At 39.4% G+C, this 27,609-nt stretch overlaps 2 protein-coding genes across 21 annotated transcripts in view; both read left to right on the forward strand.

The window, feature by feature from the left end:
- stxbp5b (syntaxin binding protein 5b (tomosyn)) overlaps positions 1-657 on the forward strand; it is a 38,861-nt gene extending 38,204 nt beyond the window's left edge. For all 19 annotated transcript variants that reach the window (XM_035994676.1, XM_035994677.1, XM_035994678.1 and 16 more), the window contains 2 exons: positions 32-252; positions 383-657. In XM_035994676.1, coding sequence (XP_035850569.1) covers positions 32-252; positions 383-424 — 263 coding nt within the window. In that variant the 3' untranslated portion in view covers positions 425-657. The remainder of the gene's footprint in view (positions 1-31; positions 253-382) is intronic.
- Positions 658-4,681: 4,024 nt separating this feature from the next.
- Positions 4,682-27,609, forward strand: part of sash1b (SAM and SH3 domain containing 1b) — a 57,388-nt gene continuing 34,460 nt past the window's right edge. The window contains exons 1-2 of one of the 2 annotated variants that reach the window (XM_035994688.1): positions 4,682-4,792; positions 5,535-6,009. In XM_035994688.1, coding sequence (XP_035850581.1) covers positions 5,548-6,009 — 462 coding nt within the window. In that variant the 5' untranslated portion in view covers positions 4,682-4,792; positions 5,535-5,547. The remainder of the gene's footprint in view (positions 4,793-5,534; positions 6,010-27,609) is intronic. The other variant, XM_035994690.1, reaches the window with a different exon arrangement.

Below are 27,609 nucleotides of genomic sequence, written 5' to 3' on the forward strand. Positions count from 1 at the left end.
TTAAGTGGATTTCTCTATTTGTCTTTGGTAGTTGGTGAAACAGGTGCTGGTAAGGCCTCCCGTAGCCTGGCCCAGCACATCCCTGGCTCAGGAGGCATGGAGGGCATGAAGGGTGCAGCGTCTGGGGTTGTGGGAGATCTGGCCCGCGCCCGGATAGCTCTGGACGAAAGAGGGCAGAAACTGGGCGAGCTGGAGGACAGAACGGCAGCCATGATGGCCAGCGCAGATTCCTTTTCCAAACATGCTCATGATGTATGCACTTGTCATGTCTTTGGGCTCTTAAAACGTTGATTTCATGTTAACATGTAATCATGTTTGTTTATCCTGTTTCATGTTCTTATTTCTGACTTTTTTTGACAATTTTGCTCATTTCCCTCTTCAGATGATGCTGAAGTACAAAGATAAGAAGTGGTACCAGCTCTGATGGCAGCGTGTGGAGCATCAGACTCTGTTATCACGCTCACCAGTATCTCTAAGGAGCTGCAGGTCCTTCTTCTTCTCTTCTTTATTTCTCTTCATGGGGCAGGGGGTTCCGCTCAACAGACTTATGCTTTTATTCTCAGCACAATATCATGTACACTCTGCATTACCTCAGTCACCAGAGGACTGCCGCGGAGTAGACACTGGCCGACCCAACGTAATGAGAATGGAAAGAAATGGAAGAAGAGAAGCTCTTAGGAATCCCTCTTTCCGTTTAACCTGAGAGCGACGATGTTCTTGTAACATCAGCCCGCAGAACAGGAGAGAGGTGACCTTTCATATCCATCAGTCACACACTCATATATATCTCATATATATATATATATATATATATATATACACACACACACACACACGCACACACTGCTGTTTTGTTCTAAAGGAGAAAAGACAATTCTGCAAAACATTTACTTGTGGTGGCCTGATTGCAATTGTTCTTCTTTTCCTTTCTCTACCCTTTATGGTGTTTGCCAAACACAGTGGACTTAAATGAGGAGAAAAGTCTGATGAGCCCTTGTCCTTTGAATCTAATTAAGTCAATGAAGATGTAAGTTTCTATAGGAACGATTGAATCAATGAAGGACTTGTGTTGCCGTTTGTTTTTCTGGTTCAAATTATTTTTTAATTATTTCTTTCAACCTCTGTCCTTTTGTCAGTTTGTTTTTGTCAATCCAAGAAAGGGCTTTTCAAGCACTGAGAACCGTAAAAACTAGACAGGGAGATGATGAATCTATTGCCTCTCACCGAATAAGGGCTGGTAGTACACTAGTTCATCACCGACAATTTCTTTTTCACAGGATTTTCCAACCAAGCTGTTTTAAGTGAGAAAGACAAATGGCGTGTTCTCTGAGAGTCACTTTGGTTTTATTATCAATTAGACTATTTATTGGAACCGTATAGCTAGGAAATAAAAGAAGTTTCTATGTTGTGCATTTCATTTTTTTTTTTTTGGTCAATTAAATGCGCAAAAAACTGATGAAAATGTTTACCCCTGATGAAGAGTTTACATTGATCTATCAGTAAAGAGAAGAGTTGATACACTGGAAAACCCCTGAAGGTCTTATATTCTTCTGGCTTTCAATGGGCTGTAGCTAAATCACGAATGAGAAGGATGATGTGTTGTAGGGCAAGACAAAGAATGTCCTTAATACTATTAGCATAAATGTATATTTTGGTTACAATTTATTTTTTTGTGTGATAAAGATTCTATCTATACACGATTATTCAAATTTCTTTTTGGCATTCTGTCTGTCATAGTGGATTTGTGTCTCGTCTCTCAATGTGTAAGGAAAAAAAGCATGTGTCTTTTACAGCACAATGGAAATGGTGATGCTGTCTTTGTGTTCGTAGCTGCCAGTAGAAATGACCAAGCACCACAGAGTGTTACACGCAGTGCCATTGGTCATCTCTGAACCATTCACTTCAAAACGGTTTCTCTTCTGCCTTTGCCTCATGACGCATATAGTCTAACCTTGTGTGTGTGTGTGTGCATATATTCAGGAATATGTGTATGGACGCCAATATTTATAGTACTGCATAGATACAGTGTATTACAAAAGGTCTTTTGAGGTTTTTGTTTTTGCTTGACAATTCTATTGTAATTAGATTTCTTTTTCATGAGGTGCAAGGATATGCTGCTATTTGTGTCAATGTAGGAGCATTATCTGTTGGTCTTTAATTTTGAAAAGAGAGACAGGACTTTGTCAGTCCAGATTGCTGCCAAATGTTGTAAATAACGGGACAGCTGGACACAAATCTGACAGTGCAGGTTCAGGCAACGTGACGTACTGTACGCTTTGCAGCCATGTTCTTTTCCGACACCAAAGAGTTGCTTAATTTCACAGAGTTGTCTTGATTTTTCCTAAATGGTAAGAGACAGTCTGGATACCATGGATAGCACTCTTTTAAGTCAAGAAGTCTGCTGTGTGGAGGGTGGGGTGGATTGGCTTTAGCTTCTTCTTATAGCCATGCCACCCTCATTACCCAAACTGCTGTAAATGTGTTCAGATAACAGGCAAAGTGAATTTGAAGAGTTTAATTCCAAAATGAGATAATGTACCACTGATGGAAAATGATTGCAGGCATGAGGTCAAACTGTTAGTAAAAGTGAAGTTTTCATCCATTATTAAAATGTTTTTTTCCAAGATAGATATACAGCATTTTGGAATAAAACACTTCACTTTAAGCTGGCTGATTTTAATCGACTCTACTGTGTACTGCTGAGATAAACCCATCTGAAAGAGCAGTTGTGTGGGCTTTGCACTATTTATTTGTACTTCAAAAATATTTTGTTTGTATGGTTTTAATGTGTTTATTTTTTTCGTGTCCCATTTGCTTGTTTTTGAAAGGACCAAAACATGACAGTACCTATGCTTATAACTATGTCATTTGCCAATGATGCTGATTGCTTCACTCTCAGATTTGTTTTCAACGTCAGGTTAATGATACTATGATATATTTATATATTTGAAAACAAATGTGTATATATACATTTAATTTCAATAATCTATTAAAAATGAATACCTTTAATGTAATTTTTCAAATAACTCACATTAATGTCCAAACAATGGTTGTGCATAATTATCCATCATCCAGACATGACCATACACATTGTCATGTCTTGGTTGTACTGGTTATATATTGAACATGCTCATTTCAGATTCAAGCTTTGCTACTGCAGGAGGGTCATCTCCTCTTGGTGGGCCGCTGAGTCTTTCTGCAAAACGTGGCCTCAATTTCAAAGTGCTTCAGTTTGCAACATATATGGTCTAAATGGTCTCTTATTGCACATTGAAGGATGCATGATATTAGGTGTTTACAAACTTGAAACAACCATGTATTATCCCTCTTAGAGATTGTCTGTTTTTGGCATTTTTATTTACCACCATGTTTGAAAAAAATTGAAGTTCTCATCACACATCTGAAGGTGTCCCATTTCCATTTAATTATACCAATTGTGTAACTGTGAGAGATTCTATTTTATTGGTACATCCATTTCTGTTACCGTTTGCTTCATGAAATCTCTTGCTTTCCCTGCACTGTAGAAATGCATAGAAATCGAAGCTAGGCTCACAGCACCGTGCAGGAGAACTCAAGGGTTTTCTCAGTTGCCATACTTCCATCCATCTGTCTGTCTTCTGGGATGAATATCTGTGGAGTTGCAGTATTTTCTCATAGTAGGCAATTTTTGTACAGTTTTATTAAAACAAATTTCACATGGATGTCTGACTTAATCTGCTGCCACAAACAATTTAGACTGTAGATACATTATATATAGATATTATTGTGCAATGGAAAAATAAATGTAAAATCAGTCATAACATGTTTTGTCTTGTGTTTTCTGTTTCATGTTGTACTGTTTTGCTCACTGACTTCATTTAGAAATGAATGCTTTACTGTTTTTTTGTTTTTTTACTGATGTCCCATCTCAGGTTAGAGGTGTAAGCGATAGATTTAAATGTCTTGCTCAAGAACCCTCAAGCAGGGTCCAACACTGCCTTGATCACCCTGAGAAACAGCCTGGTGTCTCCCTGATTTATACCACAAATAATTTAATGCACAATAAAAATTATGTATTTATCATTTAGAGTGAAGAGACCATGCATCTAAACAAAGTGGCGCAAATTCATCTTTGTCACTTTTTACATCGACATTTTTGCAGCCAATGTTTAAGTTGTGGGAGATACATTTTCTCTAAAATGTATTATTAATGTGATGTCTTCATCCTGTATTGTAGCCTGTAATGTCATGGTATTTTTCTGGTAAATTTTCTTTTTACTTGTTTTGATTCGAGATGGACCTATACACTGGTATACCATAAACTTTTAAAAGCAATATCGGCGTCAGTCGTTTTTTTATTATTATTTTTAGTATTAGTATTATTTTAGTGCCAATATTTGGCCCCCTTTTTCCTAATATTACTGTATGTCATGTATGTAGTTACGTTGTGCAACTACTGGTAAGGACTGTTAAAATAAAATACTGTTAAATATAATACAGGTATTTTCTTGTTTTTTGTTTACTTTTGTGTTATTTTTTTAAAATATTTTCATGTGTTTCTATCAGTGATTTAATTGTTTATTTTATTTATCTATATATTTTATTTTTCATTTCATTTTATTCATGTGTCCTACATTTCCCAGACGCCCCTGCAGGTGGCGCCAGTGCTCGCTGAACTCCCGTCGTCCAGCGGAATAAGAACCTACAGCAGTGTGACAGAAGCCGAGGCTGAGCATCTTCCTCGCAGTCATAAAACCGGAGCATGGAGCGGAGGGACAGCAAAGTTGAATACGCTGCAAGCTAGGAGCACAAAGTAAGCCACAACAAGTGCATTCTGAAGAGACGTAGATACTTTTGAATGTTTTCTATTCTACGAGCGGTTTAATAGTAGTTATCGCACTGGCTTTAGCGTCGACCTTTTAATTTTTTGCTCCGGGTGAATGTTTGACGGACCTGAGCGTCTTGCCCTGTAACCGTTGCGATGAATGAGACAAAGAGGATAAATGCAGCCTGAGAAGACGCCAACTGGCTCCTTTCCCATCTCTGTCAAAGGATAACTTCACAGAAATGTGGTCAATTCGGTTAAATGTTTTTTTCACCAGGTAACTTTACGGTTCCGTCGTTCGACGCCAGAAAGTAAGTTAGCTAGAAACGTTTATTGCTAAGTTTAAGTGCTCGCGTCACGCGCTTCGTCTTTTTGGCTTAAAAACAATCCCAGCTCTTTCATGCAGAGGGGATTTCACATATGCTAATTTACACGCATCCAAGAGATGTCAAAACTCAGGGTCACAAGAGAGCCTGAACCTGTCTTCACTGTTTTTGCTCAAGAGAACTTCGTCGGGTTTCAGCCAGGTTTAGAAAGTGTGAAAGGGCGTCGAGTTCTGACGGTTAAAGGTGTTTCGAACAACCATCCACCCTGCTGTCTCCAGATATGTATTCACAGCGTTTTCTATTGCTCCGGCCACAACTAATAGATTTGTTTAATTTGGAGAATTGAACTTTTGGATGTTACATTGACCGGAGTTTTGGATTGCCTCTTCACAAAACCCCTGTAGCTCCTGTTTGAAGATGACCCAAGGACCAAACCTCGTCCTCGAGTGGCTGTCTAAGCTCCATCTGGCCCAGTATGTGGAGTCATTCATTGACAATGGGTATGATGATTTGGAAGTTTGTAAACAGATTGGGGAGCCAGACCTCGACGCCATAGGTGTCCACATTAAGTACCACAGACACAGGCTGCTCACAGCAGTGCATAAGCTAAAAAATGAGGATGAAAGGAAATCACCTGGCTACTACTTCACCTTAGAGCCTCTGGTTCCTTCTGCTTGCAACCACTCTGCACACTCAAACAGAGAAGAAGACTTCAGGACCACAGGAAGACACGAGGCATCCTGTCCTGGAAACCATAACCTGAGATTCACAGATTGTAATGACTTTGTGACTTATCCTAAACTGAAGCTCAAGGTACTGTTAAGGGATAAACTTGCAAAAGATGGAATCAACCTGGGAGAAGCACCTTACACCCATAAGGTAGGCAATTTTTACTTCCTTTTTTAACAATGTCTTGATCCCAAATTCTGGCTCTTCAAGTACTGTCTCATGGAATCAACTACGCTTACTCTGTTATGTTTGTGATGAAGAGTGTGATAAATTTGTTTGATGGTGATGACATCCAATGATTCAAAGCATCATTCTCCAATTATGCTTTTGGTTTCTCTGGCAAAGGTCTACTAAGATTCAGTGTGGTGTTGTTAAACTTCACTTTCTTTTAATTAATCCAAACATTTCCGTGCTAGGGCCCAAGTTCATGGAAACAAGTTCAGTGGAACAAGATTTACAGTTCTTCACAGCTCATTAGAAATGATAGCAAAAGTAAGCTGATCTGGATAAAAGCTTCCACTGTGTTTTATGTACACACATCTTTGTTAAAATAGAGTCTAATTACCATTTAATTCAAATTCACCGCATTCCAACAGTTGTTTTGAAGTGTTATTTACTTTTTGCTGTACTAGCTGCCCCACATATTCCCAGAATGCCATTCAACTTGCAGAGAATGGGCATGAACTTGTTGAATTCAACTCATGGCTTTCCTTAGAGAGAATATGTTGCTGTACTATAGCACTATTTAAACTTCCAAAATAGGGTGTTGAATGGACATTGGCACAGAATTGAATCATATAAAATGCAAAAAAATTATCAATAGTGTTATCATTCTCAGGAATTATCAGGAGACCCCTGGGGATGTTTACCTGGTGGCAACTGATAGTACAGTAACTCACATCGTGTGTGTGTGTGTGTGTGTGTGTGTGTGTGTGTGTGTGTGTGACAGATGGTAACATTAGCCATGGCAGTGCAAAACATAAGCCATTCATATGACCAATGAACTGTGCAGGGCAGGGGTCAGTAGTAGGACAATGGATGCCATCATCTGCCTTGATGGCATATGATACATTTACTGACAGCATGTCATTTGTGGGGATTTTCTGTGTTCTGACAACAGTCTGTGTGGACTGCAGAGACTGTAAGTTAATGTCATTGCAGTGGATAGTTTTTCTGCTTTGGCTCCGAGTCGACCAAATCCATTCAATCCATAATACACTCAGCGAATGGTCTGAGGCCAGCCAGATAAAAAGCTGAGTGACACATTTGGCTTATTTTCAACAATCTGCTGTGAAATCTGCCGTGATCAGTGGAAGGTGTGATTGATGGATTCTGGATTTGATTAAAAACAGAAAACTGATGTTTACCACTATACAATACATTACACACTGGTGAGTCTGTTTCAGCTGTATTTTCAGCTGACTGTCAGAATGAATCCCTGCTAAGCAGCACTGTTGAACACTGCCCTAGAATATCTTTACACTTTAAAACCTGCGGCGCCGTTTTTGTTCTCAGCAGTGGTGCTTAGCCAAGAGAGAACTTCTTGGCTAATTCTTTTAATGGACAGTTATTCTCGTCTTGGTTTTGCCTTTCCTCAGCAGATACAAACTTGAAAACACTGCTCATCAACAATGAATGAATGTGGTCTGAGAGACTGGCGAGCCAGGTGCAGCTTTCCTGATCGAGCTGATCATTGTTTCATAACGTATCATAGAGAAGTCGGATTTTAAGTCGGATTTACTAGAGGGCCTTTACACAAGTCTTCCCATTGTGCATTGTGTGGAAAATTGTGCAATGTCTGCTGCATTCTCATTTAGTCAAATAATGATTAATAATTGGAAAGATTTATTTCACCTCTGTGGTGCCATTATATTTGAAATCAGAATCAGAAAAGCTTTATTGCCAAGTACGTTTTTAACACATCCAAGGAATTTGTTTTGGTGTTGTTGGTGCATGTCACACATTCTCTAAATAGAATATAAACAATATAAGTTATGTATACAGTATGTATTAAATTAAAAATAAAATATTAAAAATAAAATAAAAGATAAAAAATAGTTGCACTGTTCTAACAGCACTGTGTGGTTCTGGCCCGCTACAGCTACAGTACAAGCATATATACTGTTCATGAAAGATTCAGAGGCTAAACTACTAAGTGCAAAGGCACTTTGTGATTCACTTCCAACCTTTTTGTAAGTTACAGCCAATACTAGCACAGTTAAATTCACCTAGAAAAGTTTCTTTTAAATCTTCAGACATAAAAGCATCACCAGCTCTGGAGTCAGCACAGTCATCTTGGGGGTTTTAAGTTCATTCACAGGGCAAAACATGAAATATACTTACCGAGATTTTACAGTAGTGGATGGGATAGTAGCTACGCTTATGCTCTGCCAGTTAGTCGATGGAGCCGCTAAAAAAGTAATAAATGACCGTCACTAACAAATCATTTCTGTTTAACTTCCTCCAGCCTTACACTGTGTGGTTAATATTTTGAGTATTATGTCCTCCTGCTACATTTCAGTAGGAAATAGGCCAACCTTTTTGGCTCATTAAAATTGGCCCAGTTGATCCTCCTCAGTTCTTGCATTATGATGACATGCATGATTATTCAGTTAATTAACTCTATGAATATCGGCTTGATTTGGAGCCGCTCATCAGCAAAGAAGTGATTTAAAACAATCAGGTTGGCTCTGTGTGATACCAGCATTTTGGAGCAGTTTGGCCTTTCAGGTTCATCAAGTACAGTCCATTAAACCATTGCAGAATGCAGGTATGTAGGCCAGTATGGCCCATTTTCTCACCAGGAATAGCATACAGCAGCTTCAGGCTATGTCTGGCACTGCCAGCTATGCCTCTTTGCCATGCTCTTTGCCTACATTTGTGCAGAGCTTGACCAAATATCAGTATAATAACAATATGATATAAATGTTGAGATTTGATACTATTGAAAAATATTGAATTAGATATTGTCTGGGATTTTGGTTATTGTAATATAATTCACTAAACAATTCATTGTCGTCTTTTTCTGCTGTTTTTAAAGTGTATTGAAGATGTAAGTGGATATTACCACACACTACTGTAGCGTAAAACCAATCCATCTATACATATTACAAGCAAGTGTTGAATTTCAACAAGTTGTGTTTTCATACCACACAGAAATGAATGGAAAACTCTGGCAATGACTTGCCTAGAAAAATGAGCAACTTCTAAAATCTCAAACACTACGCTACTCTAAACACCACTCTATAATAGTACCCTATAGTGGCAATTGCTTTACCATCACTTTTTGTACACTTGTGTAACTCAGAATTAGCCTGGCTCCGCCCTCCTACGTACTTCTGCTCAATTTTCATTTTCCTTCAGTACTACGTCTGGGTTTGCAGTATATTCTTGGGTTTTCTCCGGTCAAATCTTTACCAGTCCAATCAGCGAACAGAGGGAATGGCTGAGAACGATGACGTTGAGGTTCGGTAACCTTCGGTGAGTTCCGTAATGGCGGCGGAGAAAGATGCGAGCGAAGCCATTTGGTTCGTTGTGGCAACGCTGCCGAATATCCAGAAGTTAAAGCCCGATCAAGAACAATCTTTGCTGAGTCTTGTTGGTGGCCATGATGTTGTGGCCCTCCTCCCCACGGGGTTCAGGAACAGTTTGATTTTCCAGCTTGCTCCGTTAGTGGTGAAGGAGTTGGCTAAGGCGAACGCTAGCGATGCTAAGCCGACGTCACGACCAAACGTTAACGATTGGTTATGGCAGATCCAGAGTGGCTCTGGGCAGATCCAATAGTTTTAAACTTCAACAGAGTACCCGCCTTCAAGGAAGTTAACACTTGTCAATGGCGAGTGGCCAGACTCTCGTACATTTCATTTGTACAGAGAGTCTGTCCACTCTCAAATGTACGAGAGTCTGGTAGGACCAGGCTAACTCACAATGGCCTTGTTTGTTTTTAATAGGTGAGATCGAAAACAGTATGGTGTGTCCTCAGGCCCTATTCTGTCTGCAGTTCAGGAATTGCAGTGGTTTGGATCTGTAATCCCACAATGCCTCTGCCTCTCAGTCCGGTTTTGGTAGTGCAATCAATGGGCAATGAGCTTTTCTAACAATTCTGCATGCATGAATAGTTCACAGAGGCCCGCAGGATCTGTTAGTGACTTTGAAAAAGAAAAAAAGCTAATTCGATAAAAGCTCGCTGAGTTGTAAGTGACCTAAACACTGGCACTACTGTACAACAAGTGTTTTGCTGAAAGTGTATCAGGGATTTTCACAAAATAGAGGTTGCACAAGGGCAGCTTGGAAAAGCAAAATCCAACCTAAAACAACAATTCCCCCAGACATGAACCTGTCTCTCCCAAAGGTAGAACCCAAAGCCAAACCCAAGAAATAAACATTTCACAGCCAGATGAGGTTTCAGTTTAGCTGTGAAAGTCTTGTCATCACATTTACAGTCTAGTGTTTGCTATTGTTTTGTGTTCACACAGACCTAGATTGACCTGGTCATGTTGTAGGAATAACCAGAGTTTTGAGTTTCAAGGTAGATTTCAATCATTACACAAAATGCATTGACATTCATATTTGGCATAAATTATTGACTACACAAAATTGTTCTACAGTAGAGTGCTTCACTTGTTTGCAGCTTTAAAATAAATGTTATTGCAAGTACAAATAATGTAGCCTAATACTTGTATAATAATACTCTATATTATACTATATACTATATTAGCCAACATGAGTATTATCATGAGCCTAATACTAATACTCATGTTGGCCAACCTGATTTAAATATGTTCTATATCTTAAAGGATAAATACCAAACCTTCTCTAGGAGGATGTCCGGTCTGTGCATAAGTGTCCATACCTGACATTAGTATTTTCAGTTGGTGGGAAAGGGATGCTACTCTGTGGTGCAGCCTCTTTTCTTGATAAAGTCTAAAATACAAAAATCTTGCCTTATGTACATTTAAAATGTAGTGGTTAACTTCAGCACAACCCCATGAAGATGGTTAACAAGCTTTCAAGAAGTGCATAATGATTAGCTTTGTCATTTGACAGCAAAACATATATTATATTATTAATCACACACAGACCGTGTTGGGAAGGATTCCTTTTAAAGCTGTCTTAACAATGGGCTTGAAATCCCCAGAAGGCCTCATTGCAGTGCCCGCCCAGCCTGAAAAACATCCTCAGAATGGGGGACAAATCTTAATTGTTCAGAAGATTTCCTTGTGTTGCTCTGCCAGAGGATCGAGGACAAGCTAAACCAGCAGGCCCCTTTGGACAGAAGAAAGCCCAACCTGAATAGAGCTTGGCAAAATACAAGCTCTGCAGCAGCTGACAGCTGTCTCTGCCTTTGTCACTATTAAATGGAGATTGAATAGAACTGTTTTTTACTGATTTTACTGGTGCAACATTGTGTGGAGGAGGACCTGTTGATAAATGAGAGAAGTGGTTTTGTGGTTTAATGGTTGATAACATAGATCAGTTTTTATTCTGTTTCCTTTAGGGCTGCCTGCATATCACTTTTAAAGCAAGGCTTGAAAACCTGTTGGGTGAGCATTTAGTTAGCACTGTTGCCTCACAACAACAAGTTCCTGCATGTGTTTGAGGTCAGCTGAGACCTTTCTGTGTGGAGTTTCCATGTTTTCCATGTCCCTACATCAGTTTAATTAGCATTATCAATGGCATTGCACTGATCCGATCCACTGATATTAGTGCTGTTGGATCTTATTAAACTCCTCTGGTATTGGCCATGATCAGGCTGCCCACCACGTTTGTAGTCAAGACCACCTAAACCAAGACCAAGCCATCACCAAGACCAGGGGGGATTGAGACCGAGACAAGACCAATACCAAACCAGTGTGGGTCCCACACTGAATGACACAGTAATATATGGAAAATGCTAACCATAGGCACTCCTCAAATTAATCTGAAAGATCCACACAAAAACACTCACAGAAAACAAATTAAGATTCTTCTTCATTCGCCTCTTTTTTTTGCCATAGGTGTATCATGACAAATGCCTTGATAAAATAATCAAAAGGCAGTTGTGGTCTTGACCGGTCTTGAAATAAAATCCTGTGTCCTCTTTATCTGAGACCAAGACAAGACCGAGTTAAAGGACAATTCCGGCGCCTCGCGATAACACGCCACGTGGCTTTAGAAAGTGGCGTGTATGTTTACGCGAAGTCATGATATCACGTTGCGAGACCGTCTCAAGGCCACTTTTTGAAGATCTCGTCTCGGAATCGACCGCACTTAAAGGACAATTCCGGCGCAAAACGAACCTAGGGGATAATAACAGATGTGTACGCACTCTGTCGTTCTCTGGGACATGTTTTCATGCTAATCGAATGTGTTTGTAGCTTGAAAGAAGCTAGCGCAGACCGCTGATTAGCTTACAACGCTAGTATTCGGGGCACAGGGAAAGTAAAAATAAATCGCTATTTCGTACCACTAAAAAGGCTCAAAATATCACCACACTTCAATGGGAAAAGAAGAACCGGTTGGGTTTAGGAAAAGAAGAACGGGGTTGGGTTTAGGAAAAGAACAAACATGGAAAGGAAACATCACACGCGGGACACAATCCCCGGTCTCCTGGGTGAAAGTCCTGAGTTTTACCCATCCTCCACCCCGACCAACCTCCCTATGCGGATTTTCACCCTTTCATACTACTCGCTACGGCATCAAGTCACACGCAATCGCTAGGTAATGTAAGTCAATGGAGGCCAAACGGCATTGATAAACACGCTAAAAAGCGAGTATGTGTCTTGATAACACGGCAGTAATGGCATAGGAATTGGCTTGTTATACATACGCCACTTCATGAGATCAGTCTGGGTCTCGAGACCAAGACCAATCTGGAGTACTACAACACTGCTGCTCGCTTATTTTTTTTTTTCAAATAAAAAACAAAGGCAAGATAACTGTACCTAATATGTTTGGGGTTGCTCTCGAAAGCACCTGGCGAAAAGGTGTTGTTCACCAGCTGCTTTTGCCAAAAATACCAATATGAGGGAAACTTGATACGCTGGTGACTCCTAATGTCGGTGTTTCTACATTTTCAGGTTATGACCCAAGTTCTGGGATTGTGAGCTGAGTGATTTCCACTATACTCAATTATGCTTTATAACTTCATGAGCCAGTAGGAAGGAACGCTGGTTTTATACAAACAGCAAAAGCCTAGCACACAGTGCTGTATGTTAGGCTGAGTGCATAAATCGTATATTAACATTTGGTTGTGTTACAGTGTGATGAATGTATTACCATCATCCTCTTTCTTATCATGCAGTGTACTGTAGGGAATGTGTACTTAAGGACTTTATTTGTGTAATGTCAGCATAGATTAAGGCAAAACAGTGGTCCATTACAGGAATATTGCTGGGTTATTGAACTGATGATGCCGAGGGGGAGGGGGGCATAGAGCACTCAAAAGCTTAACATGCCACGTACACGCTTGTCACTTACAGTTCAAGATTCAATAAATCCGGCTTGTTACTCATACAGGAGTCTGTTCCTCTCCTCAACAAAAACAGAACTGTGCAAGGACAGCTGTCAATGTACCAGCACATATTCAGCCACTCCACATTACCATCACTGCTGAGTGATATCAGAGATGTATATGTTGTTCACACAGGGAACACTTTGCTATGTATAATGCAAAGCCCTGTTCTAAGCAGAGCATAATCACTGACCTATATTTGTGAATGTAAGATTAGAATTGTCCCGTGTCAGTGGACTGGAGGTTCAGGACATATGTAGCTAGTAGCTCATTGTTCTTCTGTGTCTATCCAGTTCATTTTAAAATGGCCCTCTGTCCTTGTGTTGCCTTCAAGTAGAAATTATTCAGTAGAGCATCTGGAGAGGCTTTGCCTAAAGAAACCAAGAATGCATCACACACAGTTATGTCCATCAACACACCATTTACATGCTTATTTTGGACTTAACGATATGTAAGTTTTATTTGTACTTATTCTTTGAGTGTAAAGTATTATGTGTAGTTGTAAGCACCCCAAGCTGTAGAACCACTCCTCTGTCTCCAGCCTTTACTTCTCTGTTGCTTCAGCTATTGTATTACAATACTAAGTTGGTCTTTGAAACTATGTTGCACTCTCTGAATTTAAATCACTCTGCGGTAGTCTTTTGCTTTGTGGCAGACACATGAAAGAGGCAGTTGAATTGAGAGAGGAAGTTTGATTTAAATCTTTCAAAATCATAAGCACTGAAGGCCTAAGATTGATGTTCTTTATGATAGTTTCTGGTATTTGGGAATAACACATCTCGGGAAACTTGACAGTATTTACAGATGCGGTCAGTTAATTTTTTTGTAAGAGATAAAACATAAAGTTAGACACATAATTGAATATGTCATGCACTCCATATCCACAACTAAACTACATTAAGAGGAATTGAAATGTCTTTGCACATATTTGTTTATTAAAGTTACATTTAGTATTGAAAGTCAGTCCAATAGTTTTCCTTTGGTGATGCAAGTGTTATCAATTTTGATGGTCTTAAAGCAAGAATTAAAAAAAAAAGAAAATGATTATTTAGAAGAAAAAAAACTCCAATAGAAAGTCAGATTTTCTTACCAGCACATCCTCTAAGTCCCTCAAGAATAAGTGAAGCAGAAACAAATGCTTTAGTTTAAAAGTTCTTTAAATCTTTTTTAGTTCATTTGAAATAATAAAAATAAAAAAGGGCATTCATCCTTTGACTTGATAAATGTAGAGCTTTGCCTTTGACCTGGCATGGATCTGTGTAAAGATGTTTTTGGCCCTAACCCTTCGCTCTCTCATTGAGGGTTGCGTCACCACCATGCTCTTGGAGGTCATTGAGTCACTACATTGCCCTTGATCACGTTCCATTACTAGGGTCTGACATTGCTCTCTGCTGGGCTATTTTTATTGCATGTGCACGATGGGCCATTTCAGCAGGGTTAGCAAGTATTTTCAGTCAGTCAAGCAGAGGAACTTGAGTTGCTAGAGGTGGATTCTCTTTCAAAGAGAGGCACCATTACTCTAATGCAGTTATGTTTCTTTTGTTATTTATTTATGTGACAGGCATGATTGGATACAAAGTATTGGTACATTATAAAGGTTTGTTGTAATTTCTACCAATTTAAGACCCAAGGCTTTTAGTTACTATACTTTTATTTCATAAAAGCCAATTCATTCATATATAGTAATTTATCCACAGTATTTTAATTTTGCATCGTAATAATGTTCAAATGGAAATGTTAAATGTTTTCTTATGTTTTTTTTTATTGGTCATGTTAGTAAATATATATTATTGAAAGGACTTAAAATTAACAGCCCAAACTGAGTCATTTCTTTATAGTTTAATTATCAGACTCTAAAGACTCTTTTAATATCTGCTTCTAGATACTAAACGCTTCGTCAATGTTCATTAAACCAACACGAAGGCCAACCTTAGCCTAACTAAACTGTCAGGATAACAACAATCAATGACTTGTATGTGTGAAACACATTTTTACATGACATTATAGGGGACTTTGCTTTTTTTCATTCATCATTAGAGATATTGCAAACTATTAGTCCTGTTTTATTTTCCAATATAGGTCATGTAGGATTGCAGCTTGGAATTTGTTTGCATGCTCAGACTCTCTCTCATTGGTGCTAATTCCACAAGGCAATTCAATGCATTAAGCAAAGGCATCATAAAAAGGATGTGGTATTGGTCCATTCTGCATCACCAATACCATAGGAAGACAGTGAATGAAATTCTTGGCAGGATCATGTATCTTAAAGGTCCAGTGTGTAACGTGTTTAGTTGTTCATTATATTCATCATATTTACTACCACCATCAATTCCAAGTATTCCTTTTGGCTTTAAATTTTACATTTGCATTTGCATGAACTGGGGTAGACGCTCCATATTCATGCACCATCTTGAAATACGTTAGCCGGTAAGGGACATACAGGACATACTGCTCCGCCTTTCGCGTTTTCGCTGTCACATGATAAACTCAAAGGTGCTGCTAATGCTGCTAATGGGTATCGTAGCTTCCCGGCCCCGGCAAGTTTGAAGAAGGAAACATGGAGGACCACACGTATTCAAAATCCAAATTTCAGGAACAGGAGTCTTCTTCTTCGCCCAGAAAAAGAAAAAGGATATTGAAAAGAGCAAGAGACCGGCTTTTGAAGTGTGAAGGCTACCGTAGCTGTAATACGTACTTTGAACTGTGTGGCGCGAGAGAGTTGATTGCGATATATGATCAACGCTAGATGGGAGAAATTCCTACACATTGGACCTTTAAGTTGATTTTGCTTTCTGAAACTGGTACATTATTATTATACTTTGGGTGTTGATTATGTTTGTCTCCAGTGTAGTGCTCTCTTTTAATACAGTGTGCAGCTGTTGAGCTATTGAATTTAGAATTAACTCTACCACACATCAATTTTGTACAACACAGAACACAGTATTGATGTGGCCTAGTAATGAATTAATTCCATTCAAACACTTTTTTCCATCAGCAGCTCATTTAAAATACAATAGGATGAAAAGAAAACTATACAGTAGTAGACATGTCACTCTCTGCAGATGTTTGGCAGTCGGCTTTCACATCAGCTAAGAACTGTTGTAATACCAAAACACATTTTCTGAATCATGTTTGTCAGGAAGTTTTTATTTTTTTATATATATATATCCTTCACAATAGGACAAAACAAATAAGACATGCAAAAACATACAATAAAATAAAACAAAATAAATAAAATCACAAAACAACAAACAAACCCAACAAACAGGTTCATAAAATCTAATTTTCAATGAGATTGCCTTATCTTCAAAAAGTCTGAGGTTCTGTCTTTACTCTTATAATAAATGTGGTCCATAATAAAGTAGCTTTAGAGTTAATTCCACCAGTGGACTATTGCTAATTCCCAAAAGACATAAATGAGGTGAAAGGGGAACAGATACGTTGAGGGGAACCAACACTGAGATCTCAACTTGGTAACAAATTTCCAAAATAACAAAAGCTGTTCACATGACCAAAGCATTCTAAAAAAGGTAGCTTTTATATTTCTTACGACACCAGCAGAGGAATGATCTCTCACTGTTCATTTTATTTAATTTCTCTGGAGTAGGAAGTTTTGCACCCATCGCTGCTTCAGAATTTGAAATGTCTTGTAGTTGCAATTACACGACTCTGCGTAGCTTCCCGCTCCACTGAACTCAAACCAACAGTTGTCCACTCTCTCGCCACTTTCACGGTCGTCTGCTCTCTCTCCACTTTGAGGATAAGCAACTGGAACAGTGACAGGACGTCAATCCCTCGTGAAGTCATTACAACAACAATAAAAACAGTCAGACTGCGAGTACGGCATTTTCTCCTCAGGCAGAGTGACAAACAGCATCACTCCTAACTTAAATTCAGCCAATGCAAACCCCAGCGCCGGGGGTCACAGTGGGTTGGTGGGCAGTGCTGGGTTCAGCAAACAGAAAGTTTTGCTGATCTGGTGGGGAGTCGAGGCGGTCCAGGATCAGCAAAATTTCTGTTGCTGTCCTTACACAGGTGTGTATTTGTTATTCAGTTCTGACTCTAACCCTTTCCCCCCGCTGCTGAATAAAATCCTAGAGGAAACACTGACAACTGTAATTTAAAGCTGAAGCAGAAGTTTGGGGTACCCTGCTGGAGCTGCTGCCTCCACGACCCGACCCCAGATAAGCGGATGAAAATAGATGGCTGTATGTATGGATCTTTTATTTACGTGTTGCTTCATTTTCATGAAGAAAGAACAGTGCTGCTTCAGGGCTGTATGGTGCAACATATACTTTAAGTTGCACGTGCAACGCAAAAATTGCTCTGTGCGATGAATGAAATGACTTTGCGCCAGAGCCACTGTGAGACAGAGCCGCTTGTTTGTGTGTGACTGAGAATCAAATAATCAATACATTTATTTGTCACATAGTTGTAGTCAATTGTGCGTCTGCTAGACAGCGCCTGGATGCAGGCGACAGATGTTTTTATAGAAGTGCAGCACAGTGAAGATAGACATTTCATACACCAGACTTATATAACGCAAAGCTGCCAACGCACATTTAACCCACGCTGGACCCGTTTATATTAGTCGTCACTCTGTCACTTTTTAGTGCACATATCAGTCTGCAATGTAGTTCATACACTTAACTGATAAACCAGATAATTGTACAGTAACACTGTCATTGATTTATAAAAAGTCCTTCTCTCTCTGTGCTGTGTTCAGACTGAAAAGATACTGAAACTGTTCCGGTGACGCTAAAAACGTGTACAGCAGGCCTACTTTTTTCCACCCAGAAAATTAATCAGGAATCAATTTAAGAACTGGACCAAGAAGTAGAATCGATACTGGGTAAAAGCCAACCCAATTCACCAGCAAATTCATTCGCACTGACTATACCCACTGGCGATGCCATGCAACAGTAAGAAAAGTATAAATATTACCAGGCATTACAAGTCTTTGGTCCTTCAATTTTTTTGTTTGCAGGCACACAGCCAGTGCATATTCTCACTTGAGCCCTGTGTAGGATTATAAAGACAAACCAACATAGTGCTATGGGTTAAACCCACATCTGTGGTTAATCTTAGTAGGTCAGCATACTTAACAGACCAAACACTACTTTGCTTTGGTGCGCACAGGCATTGTTATTAACTTAATTGACCATTAAAGGACATTCATATACTACCTGACCAGTGTAAAAAAAAAAAAAAAAAGAGATGTACAGAGAGAAACGTCAAGAGAGAGGATGAATGTGACGGCACTCTTACGAATGTGTGCTGGTTGAATGCACATTCAGTAGACGTTTTCAATTTATTATCAAGCATTGAGTTTCTTTATGCTCATGCTACAGTACGTATCGTGCAAATATTTCTTATATGGGTAATATGTGGTTTACAGTAAATCTCAAGCTTCTAATCCATCTGCTTGACGTTTTGGCCCATTAGGGATTTGGTCCTGAAGGGCCAAGGGATTAGATTTACACCACTGTTACTTGTGCAATGTGCCATGACATGACATCTATCCATCTAATTCAGACAGACAGAGTTGATCTTTTTCTGCTCTGCACGTTTGTACAGTGGGATAGATAGTATCCAGTGATAAATGAATAAAATTAAAACTTAGAACAAATCAAATTAAAGAGCATCGGAAGTGAAGAAAAAGACTAAAGTCTAGAATACGATTGGGTGTCATCCGTCAATGCCTTTACTACCGCAGTTTACTAGTATCAGTTATTGTATTGTTATATTTGCTTGTATTGTTAATGCAAACCTATTTTTAAATGTAGGAAATTTAGTGTTTATATATTGCACTTCTTATTATTTTGTTCTAAATTTTTATAGATATATTAATGTTGAGCAGTAATGTGGTGGTATTCGTAGAGGTTGTGGATTGCATCCCATTGAGAACAGTCACAGATGCTGCTGCCTCCATCCACTGGTAGTCTGCAGTGCAGGGGTTCACTGCTTGTTCTAGTCTAGTCCATCAAGCTGTGTAGCATTAGTTGGATCAGTGCAAGGTCTGCCCATGCGAGAGAACCTTCATACTGCAAAAACAACTTTGTGCCTGACCTTTAAGGGAGGCTATGGCCGTGTATATAGGAAAAATCCAAGGATCACACTCCTGCTGTGTAGTGAATACAGTATCTTCAGATTATGACCCACTTTTCCACTCCTCTTCCTCTCCACAGTGGCTTAGACCCCTCCCCCCTTATACATTTCATATGACAAGTCAACTGACACTATTGCATAGATTTAACCAAAACAAACTGTAAGCTGAGCTGTTTCCCCGGTGATCCATTTGCATAGAATATGTATTTTTTCTGTATTCATTGCCATGTGAAATTAAGAGAATGCGGTTCCTAAATTCATCCCCATTATCCTTTGATTCCTTAGAATATGTAATGTGCTCAATGTCACCCTGTCTGCATACATAATGTATTCACTCACACAAGAAATCCAAGTTAAATGAAGCAGTTACGGTGCATTTGTTTTGCCTCAGGTTCACCCATTAGCCTCTTTTTTTTTCAGTCTGAGTGGATTATTATAAGCCTATGTGAACTGTCGTTTTCACTCCTCATGTGAAAGATAGAGGAAATGTTGTGGCTGCTAAATTATTCTCACTGTCAAGTCATTGAAATGTGTTTTAAGGTTAGTTTAGTATTTTTTTAAATATAGTTTAACATGAGCAAAAAAAGGGAGACATCTGCAGCTATAAGTGTTCAGATTATTTAAATTATGAAATGTTTTTCAGCCAATATTGATATATGTTGTGCTAAATCCTGGTGCCATATGGATTCTTTTGTAAAGATTGTATTTTCTGAAAAAAAAAAATAAATGTGAGTAGAGTCTCTTTGTACTACACATCTTTTACCCAACCCTCCTCTCTTTATAGACCTGTATGTTGGAAACCTGAGCCTGCAAACAACCCTAAAAACCCAGTAATATTCTGAAAGTAGGAAATGCAAGTGATATCCACTAGACTGATTGCATTAATGCTTAAGTCAGGTCTTACAGAAAGCATCGGAAATCATGGACTGCCTTGCACCTTTCAGGGAACAATTGATCCACTGACTCAAGGTTGCAGGATCACACAACCATTAAAAAATCAAACAGACCACTCAGACCAATTCAGTTTTAATTTAGTGCGCATTTCAAACCTTTGAAACTACCATCTGCTGTGTACTCCTCACTTGCTGCAAGGGGCAGATGCACTTTACATTGTTAATTGGATGAATCTAAATGTTATGGTGTATTTTTAACTGGGGCAGCAGTGGCTGAGAGCACCTACTTGGGTTAAGTTAAAGGGGAACTATTGTGTAGCCTGTTCAGGTTCATACTTGTATTTTGTGTTTGTACTTGGACATGTTAACATGCTTTAATGTTCAAAAAACACTATATTTCTCATACTGCCCATGGCTGCTGCACCTGTATTTACCCTCTGAATGTGATGCTCTGCTGGAGTGCCTGTCTCTTTAAGCCCCCCTCCCGAAAAGTCTGCTCTGATTGGCCAGCGCGTTACCTGGAATGTCCGCTGCGCTCCAGTTTTATTTCACTAGTAGCAGCTGGAGCTACTGCAACAGAGTATATAGCAGGACTTTGTACTGTGAAAAATCACCAATAAAGGCTTCTAAACCAAATACTACACAACAAGACATGTCCGGCAGTAATGTGACTCCGAAATTGGGGAGAAATGACCAGCATTGGCCGCCAAGATTACAGCTATCTGGTGTTAGCATGTAGCTACTTAATAGTTAGCAGTATGCCAATGTTAGATTGTAGAGAAACGAAGCAGCACTTTCTACCGTCAAAAAAACACAGATAAAGGCTTCTGAACCAAATACTACCCAATCTGGCATGTTTCAGCAGTAATGCGACCCGAAATTGGGGAGAATTTAACAACATTAGCCGCTTTCCAACCAAGTAGTTACAGGAACGTAGTTATAGGAAAAGTCCACTTCTAAACAGATCTACTAACTACTCTCCCCCAAAACCGTTTTTTCCAATTGCATTCGCACTGGCCAAGTGGCCATAGGGACTGGTAGGAGGGGTAAGAGAGTGATGCAAGCACGGCAACAGTCTTTATAGCGTTAAAAATCAGAAAACAAATACACCAAAAAAAGTATGAACTAAATCTAATGTATATAGAATATTTGTCATTTAAACAAGTCTCCCGAAGAGAAACGAGTATCTCGCTCTCCTGTGTGTGTGTGTGTGTGTGTGTGTGTGAGACGGCCGGCCAGCTGCAGGACATGCTTGTGGAGTTTAACTCCGAAAAAGTTAATCACAGGTTCCCGTTAATCTTATGATGGACATGTGTTGTGATATTTAAACAAACGAACCGTCAACGGCGAAATAAAAGCCTCTTATTTACGAGAGCGGTCTGAGAGACCTCCAGCTTACAGCGGGGTCTCTGAGCATGACTGGCCCAGCGACGAGCTAGCGGCCGGGGAAGGCGCCTGTTGGCTGTCACCTCACTTCATGGAGCTTCTCAACTCCGAAAACGTTGACGCAAATTGTCAATTCAGCATCAATTTTCGCAAGACTGCCTATATTCGAAATCTAAACAGTTCATTTCTTGCCTAAAATGTTGTTAGAAGTGAAATTAGTGATGAATAAGATGCCGAAAATTGTTAAAATTGTCCTGTTGGTCTGTCTGTACCGGAAACTAGGGATGTCCCGATCAGGTTTTTTTGCCCTCGAGTCCGAGTCATTTGATTTTGAGTATCTACCGATACCGAGTCCCGATCCGATACTTCTATAATATATAAAAAAAGAATAAAGAAGAGCGAAAAAACAGATCCAGGATGTTCCTTATTTTTTATTTAATTCACCTTATTTTAACATTCAACAACTCTGTTAACAAACAGAGCACTTCTGTTACATATCTCACCGTTTGCTATGGCAATGTTGTTGTCATCAACTTTATAATACCTCCAGACTGCAGACATACTCGCGCTTTCCGCTTCAAGCTGCTTCCGTGTTCTACTTTGCCGGCATTTAACCAATAGCGTCTCTGCAACAAAGTGATGTCATGCCGCACGCGTTGCTGTTTCTGTGTGGAGTCAAAAGGGTCTAACTCTGTGCCACCACATAACTATAGATGTGTTAAGAAATAACGACAATATATATACATATATATCCGAGTCCTGATCGGGAAGTAACGTCCGATTCCGATCGAGTCTGAAACCACGTGATCGGGCCCGATTTCTGATCACGTGATCTGATCTGGACAAAACCTACCGGAAACCCGAACCTCGTTGACCTAGGTTCATATGCTGAAAAGGGAAAAGACCCTGCCCTGAATTAGGAGCTGAAAGAGTTACAGGAACTGCGGCCAGAGGGACTTAAAAATCCCCAAATTGGTCCATTCGGAACACGAGAAAAAAAGGGTTCTAGGAATTTTATGTTCTAGGAACTGCAAAAATCCCTCCGGTTGGAAAGCGGCTATTGGCAGCCCAGATGACATTGTTTAATGCCATTAGCATGTAGCTACTATAGTTAGCAGTGGATACTAATAGAGTATAGCAGCACTTTCTATAGTCAAAAATTGCAGATTAAGGCTTTTAAACCAAGTACTACGTAACTGAAAATGTTTCAGGAGTAATGTGACCCGGAATTGGGGAGAATTTAATAATATTGGCAGCCAAGATGATACATATTACTGCCATTAGCATGTAGCTATGTATGCGACAATCTTAACACCTCAGTAGCTTAAAAAAAACACTCCAGTCCTGCCTACCTGGAGCAGATGACCAATCATAGAATGCCGGCTGAGTGTTGCGTAACACTCAGCCCAGAGTAGAAAAAACTGTTGAAACCAGAGCGTTCAGAACAGTTGGAAATCTGAACATTTTAGCTCACGGGGATTTGTCTAAAATAGATTTACCTCATTATTTGAATGAGGCCACGTTTAACATAAAAATCCGACATAACATTGTCGAAATGACAGAAAATATGAAAAAGCATAATATTGTCCACTTTAAGAAAAAAAGAAACGTCAAATTGAGGTTACAGAAAAGTTCTGTTATGTGCCACACATGACATGTTCAGACTACATCGTGTGTTATGTTTCACCTCCACTGCCCTTCATCAAAAATGCATTACTTTTGTGTTTCAAGATTTTGAAACTGTCTAAATCTAAAAATCAAGAAAAAAAGCTTCTGAGGAGCAGGGCCGTGCCTCCTGGGAAAGTAGATGGAAGCGAGCGGGGTTTTTGGTGTAATAGTTCATGTGTACTGTCATATATATTGACGTATCCTTAAGGTGAAGCCAAGGGAATGAGATTGTGCTGTTAGACTATGTAGGGTGGGTGTTTGGTATCAACTGAGAGAATCAGGGCAAACTAAATTGTTGCACTCTGTGAGGCTATCATGCGCATAAGAAGCAATGCCTGATGTAAAATATTGTAAGTCACTTTTTAGATCTGTACAGGACACTGCTGCGGCTTGGTCAGTTTCCTCTGTGCTTTTGTTGAGAACCAGCAAAGTTGGTGGTGGTTATGTTTCTCTTCTGTGGTGCCTGTTGGATTGTGTAGTCATGGCGGGCTGGGGGGTTTCATAGTGCTATTCTCTTTTGCTTACATTCTTATGTCTGACTGTTTATTGTAAAGTCTTTGTTGGGAGCGCTTAGTAAAAGGGTCGTTGCTATTTGTATGCTTTAGTCTTTAATCCTTCAGTGGATCACTGTACAGTGTGTTGGGGGTTACTAACTGTCAATGCTATGTAAAAGATTAAAATACTGATGGCTGAAAAGGTCACTTGCATGGTTTAGTTTAGATATAAATGTGAGCAGATAGCAGTGACTTTGAATTTGATTTGAATAGATTGCAATAGCAATTAGCTGTGTTTGTTATTTATAAGATACCATTACAAGGACAGATCCTTCAGCCCTACAGGTATGACAGCATTGAGCTACAGACCTGCCATAGACATGACTTATCAGATTGAGCATGTTTACAAAAGTTTTTACATGAAAATTCTTCCCAATGACTCATTCAAGTAAGGTTTACCAATCATACACTTGAGAAAGGATTGGCCCTTGAGATCTAGATGTTTCATACGTTAGTATGACTGGCAAAACATGCAGTTCTACATCTTTATACATAAATGCACATACAGTAAACTAAGACCAAGAAATCATATACTATAATGAAGTACTCAAGAAACTGGACAGAATTACTACAAATCTGTGGGTGTGTCAAGGTTTTACCAAGCGGATAAAACTGTATAAAGCTAACACACTTATGGTAAGCAACTGAATACTGAAGTAGTCTTCATTAAGTCTCTAGACTATAGACTGTGAAAGAAATAATAGACGATAGCTCTGAAAAGTGAAGCTAATATGGAAATGCCTTGAACTTGCACTTCTACAGATGAAGCCATCTACTGTAAAATGTCCGCTTCCTCAGTGCTGGGGCCATGGCAAGTCCGTGACGGGTCCCTGGCCGGGCTGTGGCTGGAAAAAAAATCCTTCGCAATGACATAGGGAGCTTGGGGCCGGCCGGTAACGCCCCTAAGCTCTGTGTGTGGAGAACCAGTTGCAATGGTTTATCTATCCACCAGAGGGAGCAGTGATTTTGGACACCAAGCCTGTATCTAGTTTCCGGCAGGGGGCGACTCCACTGGTTGCAAAAAGAAAACGGTTTTAATGGAAGTCTATGAGAAAATGACTCTACTTCTCACCTGATTTATTACTTCAGTAAACAATTTTATCACAAGCTTATGGTCTCAATCGCTAGCTAATACAGCATTAATACAGCATTACAGCATGTTTGGTAAATTATGGGCCCATTTATTTTAAAATTGAAAATGCAAGGGAATGCTTTAGTGTGTGGCTACACACCGACCTGCCAATCATGGTAAAGGCTTTACAATGCGTATGACTTGTTTCAGCTGGTTGGAAATCGGCAACCTTCCTCTTTAGCGCAGCGCTATTGAAACCATAGACGACAATGGCTTGGCCGCGTCCGCCTCCTCAGCAACATTCTCTGGCGTTTGTGCCAAGTGGCAATGTTAAATGACATGTATTATGGTAGAATTGAACCATACTGCTTAGCACTTAAGTGGGCCAAACATGATAGCTTGGCTAAATCCTTATTCCCCTACTGCCAACACGGTGATATTATACAGCTTATGTCTACATCGTTGGCTTGTTACGGTACCAGAGGAGTCACTGACTTACTACTTCAGTTGGAGGGTTGCCTTGTCTTTTATTAGTTTGAATTAGTTTATTTAAAGTTTGTGAAAAATTGGCGGCAGTTGATGTAGACCATGTGAAGATATACAGGCTCTGATTAAACCCTTCAGTGTGACTGTGTGAAATTATTATCTATTTTGAAACTGCATCAATGTTAAAGCAAAGGTTGGAATTCATTGGCTCAATTCAGTCAATTGCTACAGTATTTGATTAGAGAGAATTCCCTCTGAAACAGTTATAACAATCCCAATTGCTTTGCCTTATTGTAGCTCAGATTTCTGGTTATGTGCTAAAAGTCTTTTGTTTGCCCTTTTAGTATTTTGCATAGAAAAGCTAGGCCAGAAAAAGGAGTCTACATTTTCTCATAGAAAAAGTAATTGTATGTGGACCTCTTAACGCATCACGCGTCATTGATTGCACATGTGCAATTATTTGTTGTTTTTAAAATGACTTCCTATATGGATTTCAAACAAAAAAGCAGTATTCTTAATTTTATATTTATTTATGTACAGTGCATTTAGCAAGATGATGATTAGTAAGGGCCAAGCCATATTTCCCGGGTGTTTAGCCAGATTTACATATGACTTCGTTCATTCCAGATCATTGACCTTATCATTGGTTATAGCTGTGAATGTAGCACCGCAGTGTGTGTACAGTTTAGGCTGTTTCACTGTGAATAAATGCTGTAACTCCTCAGGACCAAAGCCAAGTTTGCCTAATTTGTTTGCCACTTGCTGATTTCAAGTGAAGGGGGTTAGCCCCGACATTTGTGACAACTTCAGCCCATGCTCACTTAAGGTGGACCAGCAATTCTCATTTAGAAAATTCACTTTCTATTATTGTTTTATTTTACGCATGTTCACACCCATCAAATGGTCCGAACATTGCACTTTTTCTGCCTTAAAGGCAACACACACCCGGCTGTTTTAATTCGTTATACACCGTGGCCCGTATTAAAACATCCCCTACTATTGTTTTCTATGCAAACGCACACACTGGCGACATTCATCATATGTTTACTAAAAAAACATCCTCTAGGCTTAATCTCTCATTGGTTCAAATGGGTATTTTCTGGATAATGAAATGACATGAATACTGCTACCCATTATCATATGACTATTTATTCTTCTTTCTATTGTAAACCACATTTACAATTTTCAATTACATTGGTGTATGTAAAAGTGGATTGCTGGATATTAATACATTCAAGCTTTCACTTACATTGTAATTGAATTCCGTGCCTATTTTGGTTAGAAACGTTTTACTCCGGGGACTGCAGCGAATTTCCTTCTGATTTCAATCTGATATTGTGTCCATTAGGAAATGTGTGCAGTCATATGTCACAGAGAATACGTGATGGAGAGACTGACCTTGATGGGTGATCTGATAATGTCATATAAAACAAGGCGTTTCAGTTTCCCTATCCATATACAGTGTCTTGCCCTAGTGCATAGGGCATAAGGTGCATCTCTATGGCAGTGCAGCATCTTGAAACAATGTGCAGAGAGCATGTCGAAGGCAGATCACTTCAAGTCGATGATATCATCATAACACACAGGTATTGAAGTGCCATTTATTTATGAAAACATCAGTTTGCTTGCCAGGGATATTAGAGCTCTGCTGAGAATTTATGAGGCTCATGCTGCCATCCCAATTCAATGAAGGTGTTGAACTTTATTTGTGGCATTGAAAGCTTTGTAAAATGTTTGAAAAACTTACAGCAACGTGTCTTTCTAATAACAATATTCCAGTTAAACAGGATAATCCACAGACCTCGCTGTGAACCATTTTCATTGTGAAGACACCTTCCTCTGAGATTAGAAAAATGGAAACCTCTTTTTAAGTGTGATAACACAACCAAACTATCAGATCACTTGAAATCCCTCCTAACCTCTCCTAATCTCTTATTTATGCTGAGGTACAGAGGGATTAAAAAAAAAGCCCTGTGGGAAGTAATTTCATATCATGCAGCTATTTGGGTCAGTAATGCTTGATATAGTCTACACATGTATTATGCTAAAATACACAATCAAGAATTCAGCTTTTTTTATTTCAAATTCTAA

This window comes from Sander lucioperca, chromosome 18 (genome assembly GCF_008315115.2).
Source record: "Sander lucioperca isolate FBNREF2018 chromosome 18, SLUC_FBN_1.2, whole genome shotgun sequence".
Taxonomy (NCBI): domain Eukaryota; kingdom Metazoa; phylum Chordata; class Actinopteri; order Perciformes; family Percidae; genus Sander; species Sander lucioperca.